The 8,636-nt window shown below is 40.3% G+C and overlaps 2 protein-coding genes across 2 annotated transcripts in view; both read left to right on the top strand.

Moving 5' to 3' along the window:
• The first annotated feature begins 630 nt into the window (after positions 1–630).
• On the top strand, positions 631–7,530 carry LOC103366995 (photoreceptor-specific nuclear receptor-like). Its single transcript, XM_008294875.1, has 8 exons — positions 631–721; positions 1,422–1,572; positions 2,473–2,576; positions 2,686–2,988; positions 4,312–4,490; positions 5,269–5,509; positions 6,576–6,681; positions 7,398–7,530. Exons 1-8 carry the CDS (start codon positions 631–633, stop codon positions 7,528–7,530), a joined length of 1,308 nt encoding a protein of 435 aa, XP_008293097.1.
• Positions 7,531–7,881: 351 nt separating this feature from the next.
• The window catches only part of LOC103366998 (photoreceptor-specific nuclear receptor-like), an 8,353-nt gene continuing 7,598 nt past the window's right edge, over positions 7,882–8,636 (top strand). The window contains exon 1 of the mRNA XM_008294878.1: positions 7,882–7,886. Within this exon, the coding sequence (XP_008293100.1) occupies positions 7,882–7,886 (5 nt within the window). The remainder of the gene's footprint in view (positions 7,887–8,636) is intronic.

The following is an 8,636-nucleotide window of genomic DNA, read 5'->3' as shown; positions in this document are numbered from 1 at the left end:
AATAATGTGCGCCTCATGTAATCGTCCCTTTAAATGCAGATACTGAAGAGGAGCGTTGACTGATGTGGAGGAGCCGGACGGGTCTAAAGTTACAAGAGTTTGAGGAGCTCCAGGAGCCGCTCTTTTCCTCCCTCGTTCGTTTGTGCTTTTTTGCAGACTTAGTGAAGATCTGACCAATGTTCTGGCAATGTGACTGATTGATCCAGTAGATGAACAGTAAAGATTAAGAGGATGACAAATAAGCGTGCTGCTTACACAGCGCTTGGGGCTAATCCTCCCCCTCCACCCCCCAGGCCTCCCTTTTGAGGACCTGCTGCCCAGGAGGACCCACAGACAGTGACGGACGCGAAGGGAGGACGACACCAAACGACCTGTCGACGTGCAACAAGTGTCAGCTCGGAGCTCATGGCAGGACCTCAGCCCATCTGCATCCCCACAGCCCAGGCTCCAGCCCAGTGAGACCTGCCATCTGTCCAGGAGGGGGGACCACCGGAGGCCCCACGACAAACACAATAACAACACTTTTTGTGTCGATTCTGGACTCTGTGGCTTAAAAAGAGGACAAATACTTTACGACAAACTTTCTTTTCTGCGTTCGTGAATCGCTCAAGGAGGCTTTTTTAAAAAATGATGGAGGATCACCTGTCGAAGATCCCCATGATGCCGTCTTCTTCACCCAGCGAATCGTCTGGCAGCGGAGGGACTGATGACAGCAGAGGAGGTGAGACGAGCAACAGCTTGGCCTTACAATAAAGAAAAATGACATGGAGCTTTATGTTTGAGGCTTTATCTAACTCAAAACTCATCTGTTGAGGTATGAAGATCACAGATATGCAAAGAAACAATAGCTTTAAGCTCCCCAGCTGCAGTTCTTGTGCACAAATACACCTTTTAAATGCAGATACTGAAGAGGAAAAGACTAGAACTTGGCCTTACAATAAAAAAAAGAAGCATGGAGGTGTACATTTGGGGCTTTATTAACCTCAAAACTCATCTGCTCAATGGAAAGATCATGAATATGCAAAGAAACAATAGCTTCGAGCTCCCCAGCTGCAATTTTTAAACACAAACTGACTCGATTGAAGCAGAAAAAGGTCAAAATAATATTCATGTGTAACTTTAAGCAATGCTGATTGAGTATATTTATAATTAATGGGTTTATTTGGATGAATTTCAGCACCCCTGTGATGTTTATTTTAGCCGTTAATCTGCCTCCAGCTATTTTCTTTTTGTTCAAATTCCATAATCATCCACTGAATGAGTTTTTCAGGCCTACACGTCTGTTGCAGCGTTGACTCGTGCGCCTTTGTGCGAGCGTGGAGCTCCGAGCAGGCCGAGCCGCCGCTGCAGATGGCAGGCACATGCAGCCAAACAATAACTAACCGACCCGGCCCTCTGTTGTCACTGTGTTTGACTCGCAGCCAAGAGTCCGGCTCCGGGGAAAGCTCTGAGTCCAGCTCTGGTGTGCAAAGTGTGCGGAGACACGAGCAGCGGGAAACACTACGGCATCTACGCCTGCAACGGCTGCAGCGGCTTCTTCAAACGCAGCGTCAGGAGGAGGCTCATCTACAGGTGAGACGGAGGAGCTCACCTGCTGAAACATCCATCCAGCGTGTAGCGCTCACTGTGAGCCCAGTTAGTAAAAGAGGTGCATTATGGGAGAGGAAGGCAAATATCCAGCATTTTATTCCAGTTTTATCATTTAAAACACACACATTTTTGCATATTGGAGGTTGTGCGTGTACAGTAAAACCGTGAAGCCAATTTAAAAGTAAAATTCTTGATCCAAATACAGCAAAACTGTTGTTCAACCACCAAAATTTAAAAGATTATAGCCTGCTGTCCACTTTTAAAATAATCAAACAGACCACTAACCACTAAATTATGAATAAAGAAGAGTTATTTTCCTTTAGGAGCTGATGAAAAACAATAGAAATTTGCCCTCACATGTCCAGTTTTAAGATGACATATGAAAATAGCTGAAAAATTATACCCTACAAATTATGAATAAGAACTTAAAGGGAAGAATTTATAACTTATGTTCATTATTTTTCTCAATATACTGCTCAGAACTAAAAAATATCTACTAGTTTCACTCATATGTTACCAATAATATTGATGAAAATGAACCTTACCAAACAAATACATTTATTTTTAGATATTATTTGGTTTGTCTGTGTATTAAAAACCCATATTTCAGCTTAAAATCAGGCTCCAGTCCCCTTTTTTAAAATTTTGATGATGGAGTTACTTAGTTCTGATTATTTATTTCACAAAATGGGTCGTTTCGTTAAACTTCAGGTTGAAAGTTAGAAGTTTCTCCACTCTGATTCCTTCACATGGTGCAGAATTTTCCTTGTATGTTCTGTTTGTGTAATTATTCTTCTACAAACTTATGCTGTTTTTCAATATTCTTTAGTATTCAAATCAAATGTCTGTCGGTTCTGAATACATCCTCCCTTTATTTTGCAGGTGTCAGGCCGGTACCGGCATGTGTCCAGTGGATAAAGCTCATCGGAACCAGTGCCAGGCGTGTCGGCTGAAGAAGTGCCTGCAGGCGGGCATGAACAAGGACGGTGAGTGAGTTTGACAGCAGCAGATAACTCATGAAACACTCGTCTCAGCGTCAGAGACTCCAACGTGAAGCCGTATGAGGTTGTTTCAAGTTTGTCGTCCTGTTTGCAGCCGTGCAGAATGAGCGGCAGCCTCGCAGCACCGCTCAGGTCCGTCTGGACTCCATCGACGTGGACCCCGAGAAGGAGCACCTGGCCACCACCAGGGAGCCCACCTCCTCCTCGTCTTCCTCCTCCTCGTCCTCGTCCTCCTCCTCCTCCGGCGGCTCCGTCATCACGTGGCCCCACATCACCTCCTCCATGTCCATCACCTCCTCCGTGGCCCCCCAGCGCTGCGTCAGCCCCCAGAACAACCACCGCTTCATGGCCAGCCTCATGACGGCCGAGACCTGCGCCAAGCTGGAGCCCGAAGACGGTGAGGAAGATCTGTCAAGTAGAAAGTTCTGCTGTGAATTCAGTCTGCAGCGTCATCGTGTGTCATTCACGTCACATTTATGATCCAAACATGCAGGGAGGCAGCAGAATTTCAAAAGCTTGAGGTTTGAATTGGCTTTTTTTGGGGTATAGCAAACAAATGTGAAAGGTTTGCTCTGTTTAAACAGCGACATGGTGCAGAAAGGTTGTTTAAAGCAGAGACAGTAAAGAGTAAGGCAGTATTGTTGGGTGCACTGTAAAAATAAAAAAAAATCTGTAAAACATTTTGAAAATCTGTCAGCAAGGGAACCAGAAAAAATATGTACAAAACAGAAGAATACTGTAAAGCTCAAGAATGGCCAGCAAATATCTGTAAATAAAGATATTTATAGCTGATTTAAACAGACATTGTTCACAGTTTTGGCCTGTTTTTTAAAATTAGCATTATTTTTTACTTTTTACGACTTATTATCTATAATTTAACAAAACAGGAAAAATCTGTAAAATAATAAAAGTACATTGTTTAAAAGAAATTTGTGTTAAAAACAGTAAAAAAAATAAAAAAAAACTAAAAAAAACCCCACAGTGTTGGAGGGACAAAATGGGTGGAGTTGATTTAAAATCTGTGATAGTTTTGTCTCCACTAAGAGCCGGTCTGACACGAGAGGACTTTATCCCTGTTTCACCCGTAAAGATCTCGGACCAGATTTCTCCTCTGATTGTCTGGAGGTGAAACGAGGTTAAATCGGCCTGAAACTGCTGTAGTCTGAGCTCGGCCTTATCGGTGCCGGATGAGGTCACGATGACGCTGTTAACGAAGGAACCGGCATTAAGTTTCTGATAATCAGACAGTCGACAGCTAAGCTCGTATTAGCGTAGTGACAGTTAGAAAAACCAACACGCTAGCAGCCCACCTTACTTTAATGTGATTCTATTTTGTATTTAGCTTCATATAAACTAGAGATTTTGAAGTTTATGTTGTCTGCATTATCCCCAGATTTGATATATTTTTTAAATATAAGGGTTCATGTCATCTATTACTGTCCATTAGCGCTCCAGGCTAATGCAATGCTTGACCTCTTATTTTTCCCGCTTTTTTTTCCCGCTCTTTTTTCCCATTTTTTTTCTCCCACTTTTTTAAAATCAGGAATTCCACATACGTAAATTTATATACATGGTTTAAATTTCTTACCATTTCTTAAACATTTTCAACATTTAGAATCACTGAACCAAACCTAAACACAACAAAAACAGCCTGAGCTTGATCCGTTAGCAGAACATGAACTAATCTGCTTTGACTCTAACCAAATCTGTTCCATTTCAGTTGACGAAAACATCGACGTGACGAGCAATGAGCCGGAGCGAGCGTCCTCGGAGTACCACATGGCTCTGTACCCGTCCAGCTCCGAGAACGTTTACGAGACCTCGGCCCGGCTGCTCTTCATGTCGGTGAAGTGGGCCAAGAACCTGCCGGTGTTTTCCAACCTGCCCTTCAGAGACCAGGTGAGCCTTTAACTCAGTTTGATTTGGAGATTTGCTTTTTTATAGTGTCACTTGTTGCCTTTCCTGTGGCAGATGTTTGTTTTTTGTACATTTCAAGTAAAAGTTCAACAAGTTTAAGTGCAAGATGCTGTTCAATTTCTAACCTGCTTCTTTGGTTGGTTTTAAGATTCACATACTTTATTTGAGATAGTTTTAACATCAGAGAAACAGAAGCGCTGTGGGAGCATCACCAACTGCTACCACTAGTACTACTGGTATTCTGATAGGAGTTGTAAATATATGATTATTGGTTCAGAATAATCATATCATAATAACTTCTGGCATATGGAATTCCATTTCCATTAAAAGAAAAATCATATAAAAAGACTTTAGATGTACAGAATAGTAATTAAAAAAAACAGTAACAAAAAAATGTAGGGCAAGCACAACTCAGAGGTTTTTAGAAATACAATATATTATTATTATTGTAATATTATATTTAAAAAAATATTTCATAAATACAAAATCAGATTTTACTTAGAATTTTGACTCAACTTCTCATTATCCGTGACATTTTTTTTTTTCTTTTTAAATGAGTAAATAAATGCTTTATAAAAGATAAAATTATAGGGCCCTTCCATTATGTGGACACTTTAAAAAGAACATTTATAATTACATTTTGATTTATCATGGTTATATATTTTTCTGGCAGGGATGAGCCTCCATAGTTTCTCCAAAAACAAGAGTTCATGTATCGTCTCTGTCAGATTTTCACCCTGTTGCTCTCCTCGGCTTCCAGGTGATCCTGCTGGAGGAGGCCTGGAGCGAGCTCTTCCTCCTCTGTGCCATCCAGTGGTCTCTGCCCCTGGACAGCTGCCCTCTGCTCTCCCTCCCCGACCTCTGCCCCGGCATGCAGGGCAAAACCAGCTACACCAGCCTGGACCTGCGCCTCCTGCAGGAGGTGTTCAGCCGCTTCAAGGCGCTCGCCGTCGATCCCACCGAGTTCGCCTGCCTCAAGGCCATCGTGCTCTTCAAGCCAGGTGAGGAGGTGAAGCGGTGATCTGCTGCTCAGTCAGTCAGCAGGTTGTCACTGCGATGGCTTCAGCCGTTCGCCTCAGAGGACACATTTTACTGTTGCGCCACCCTGAGGCCAAAGTGTCATCAGATTTATTTAAACCTAGATTTGAATACATACACATATTTTTGTTCTTTGTAAAAAATATTAATTATAATAAAAATCTAAATATTTAAAAACCTTGATCATGGCAATATTTAAATTTTTCATTTTCAGAGTGGTAAAATATCTATTATGGATTTAAAATAATTATTTACTAACAGTTTCTCTGCTAGGGAACCCCACTCCCATGAGAAAAAAAAAACACTAAATCACAGAGTTGCAATAAAAAATAATAATTAAAAAAATATAGATAAGAAAGTACAGGAAGTACAACTGAGAAGCTGTTAGAAATACTTTATATATCAATTGTTTTTAGTTTAAAATTGTTATGTTTATTTTTTAAATATTTGTTTTTTAATAAAATAATCTAATTACAAAAGGCAAAAACAAAAATATGTACAATTTCTCATTTTTTAATGTATAAAGTCTAATTATTATTATTTTTTCAAAGTTATACAGTATATCATGTCACATCAATCAAATTAAATTCTTTATTCTTCTCTTAATTTATAGCAAACTAAAGTCAGAATTCTGTGTTTTTTGATCAGTGTCTAATATAGTATTCTGGCAGGAATGGGCTTCCATAGACATGAACTGCAAAATCCATCCCATAAATTCACACAAGCACAGTATAAATGGTTGTCATAGTTTTGCTCCTGCTTCAACCATTTTGACTTTGAAATAAATTTCACAACATGTTCACTCGGATTTCCTCATAGAAAATAAGTAACAGAGGCCACAGCAACAAAAACAGTCACAACTGAATAAGAAATCACTGACAGTCATGAAAGGTGTGTGAAAAATGAATTTTCTTCTCATTTCTAATAAAAAATGTAGCTAACTATGCTGTCGATATGAATCAGTGTGTTTTTGAGCATGTGATTTCAGTTTACAGACATTTTACAGTGGTGTTTTCATTTCTTCCGCAGAGACTCGCGGTTTGAAAGATCCAGAGCAAGTGGAGAACCTGCAGGATCAGTCTCAGGTCATGTTGGGTCAGCACATCCGCTCACATTACCCGAGTCAACCAGCCAGGTAAGAAACATCACCACATCAGTGCAAGGAAGAAAAACGCACCTCTAAAAACACCGTTAATGAATTTACACCAGTAAATCTGGACTTATCTGTGTTCTTACAATTTGTGACTGAAAAACTTACTAGACCTACTTTTTATTTAAATTTGTAATAGAATGTGGCCAGAACAGCTTTTTTTTTTTAACCAATCTCAAAGAGGAGCCACATCTTTGTTCGGTTAGGAGTCCATTTCTTCCTATAATTGTGGATTTTTTTCTTCTAAATTGAGTTCCTCTCCTGTATGAATGTTTTTTTGAAAATCTTCGAATTGATTCTAAATAATTAAGGACACAATTGTTTACCGAAGATGCTTTAAAATCTATGCAAAATGCAAAATGAGGTGTAGTTACTGTTACGGCCAGCAGGGGGCAACAATGACATGTTCATTTTCTGTGTCAACTTCAACGAACTCATTCATATATGCCCCTTTTTAAAATGATTTTACTCCCATCGTAGCTCATTATTGTTGCTGCAGACCGATAATTAGCTTTACATGACAAATCAACTTCTTGTTTTGTGTAACTTGATCGTCTTCACTGGGAAGTTATTCAAACAAAAATGACAAAGCTGCTGCACACAGTCGTATTTTTTTTAACACTCTGATGAAGTTTTATCCTTCATAGTTCCTTTGTACACACAGATGCTGATTTAATCTTGATTTCTTTGTCTGCGTCCAGGTTTGGAAAGCTGCTCCTCCTCCTGCCGTCGCTGCGTTTCGTGAACTCGGAGCGAATAGAGCTGCTGTTCTTCCACAGGACCATCGGAAACACTCCCATGGAGAAGCTGCTGTGTGACATGTTCAAAAACTAAAAGCGCTGCGGTCGCCTGACGCGTACTTGCTTTGTATTACTGTATACATATCAGAGATTCTGCGTGCTGTTATTTTTGTAAAGGCCACTTTATTATTGTTTGTTTGTTGTTTCCACATCTGTTCATTCTGAGAGAGAGAGACAAAAAAAATGCAGTTCAGATCTCGTCATCATGCTTGCTGTCTAATTGTGTCATATTTAGACTTTGATTTGTGTCTAAAATGACTCTCGACTAGTTTTTCTTTATTTTTGTGTTGTTTTTTTTCTCCTAAAAAAAACCGACATGGCAGATCTTTATTTGTTTGGTGATAGATTGACTGTATAACTGTTGTATTCATGTTGTCATGCCTTGATGAAGTAAAAAAAAAAATGCTCTGACAGCTTTTGTGTGGAATATTTCATTACATAGAGATAAACGGGGGGTTTGGAGAGACGTGGAGCCTCGGTTCTGCTCAGAATCCACCACACAGCGCCCTCTTCTGTCTGGTTCACCACAAAATAAAAGCCCACGTGCATCCTGAACATGACCTCTTTAGCATTAAATGTAGCTGCAAGTTGAGTCCCTTCAATCTAAGTTTCCTTCTTTGCTTCGTTAGAAACAGGCACAGTTTGGATAGATTCCAATTGTGTGGAGTCAGGAGCCTGTTGAAGACATTTCTGGGACGAGCTGGAGTTCAGGTAATAAACTCGATGCTGTGCTGACATCTTGTTAAGAGACGATGATGCTTACAGAGGAGGATGAGGAGGGTCAGATGAGACACTGCTCTCATGTTGTGGCTCTTTGTTTTCTTCCCAGCAGTGCACATTGGTTACTCTTCAACTTTACAGACATGATTTCAAGAGTGCCTGAACTGAACTAAAATATCATCCATCCATCCATCCATCCATCCATCCATCCATTATCTATCCACCGCTTGATCCTCACTAGGGTTGTGAGGGGCTGGAATCTATCCCAGCTGACTCAGGGTGAAGGTCAGCAGTCTATCACAGGAACTAAAATATCAGTTTAATGGTAAAATAAAACTGGTTTGCAAAGATCGAACGCAACAATCAGTCCCTTCTAATAACCACATATGTAGGAACGAAGCTTATGAGAAGACAAAATGC

Source organism: Stegastes partitus, unplaced genomic scaffold, assembly GCF_000690725.1.
Source record: "Stegastes partitus isolate 25-593 unplaced genomic scaffold, Stegastes_partitus-1.0.2 Scaffold1003, whole genome shotgun sequence".
In the NCBI taxonomy this organism is placed as follows: Eukaryota; Metazoa; Chordata; class Actinopteri; family Pomacentridae; genus Stegastes; species Stegastes partitus.
This window is presented reverse-complemented; position numbering and strand designations above follow the sequence as displayed.

Bases quoted from the DNA above. Each gene is read 5' to 3' on its own strand.
- LOC103366995 (XM_008294875.1), top strand. From the start codon at position 631: ATGGAGGATCACCTGTCGAAGATCCCCATGATGCCGTCTTCTTCACCC. The intron at 722-1,421 runs GTGAGACGAGCA...TTTGACTCGCAG, and splicing joins GACTGATGACAGCAGAGGAG to CCAAGAGTCCGGCTCCGGGG. The intron at 2,577-2,685 runs GTGAGTGAGTTT...TCCTGTTTGCAG, and splicing joins GGCGGGCATGAACAAGGACG to CCGTGCAGAATGAGCGGCAG.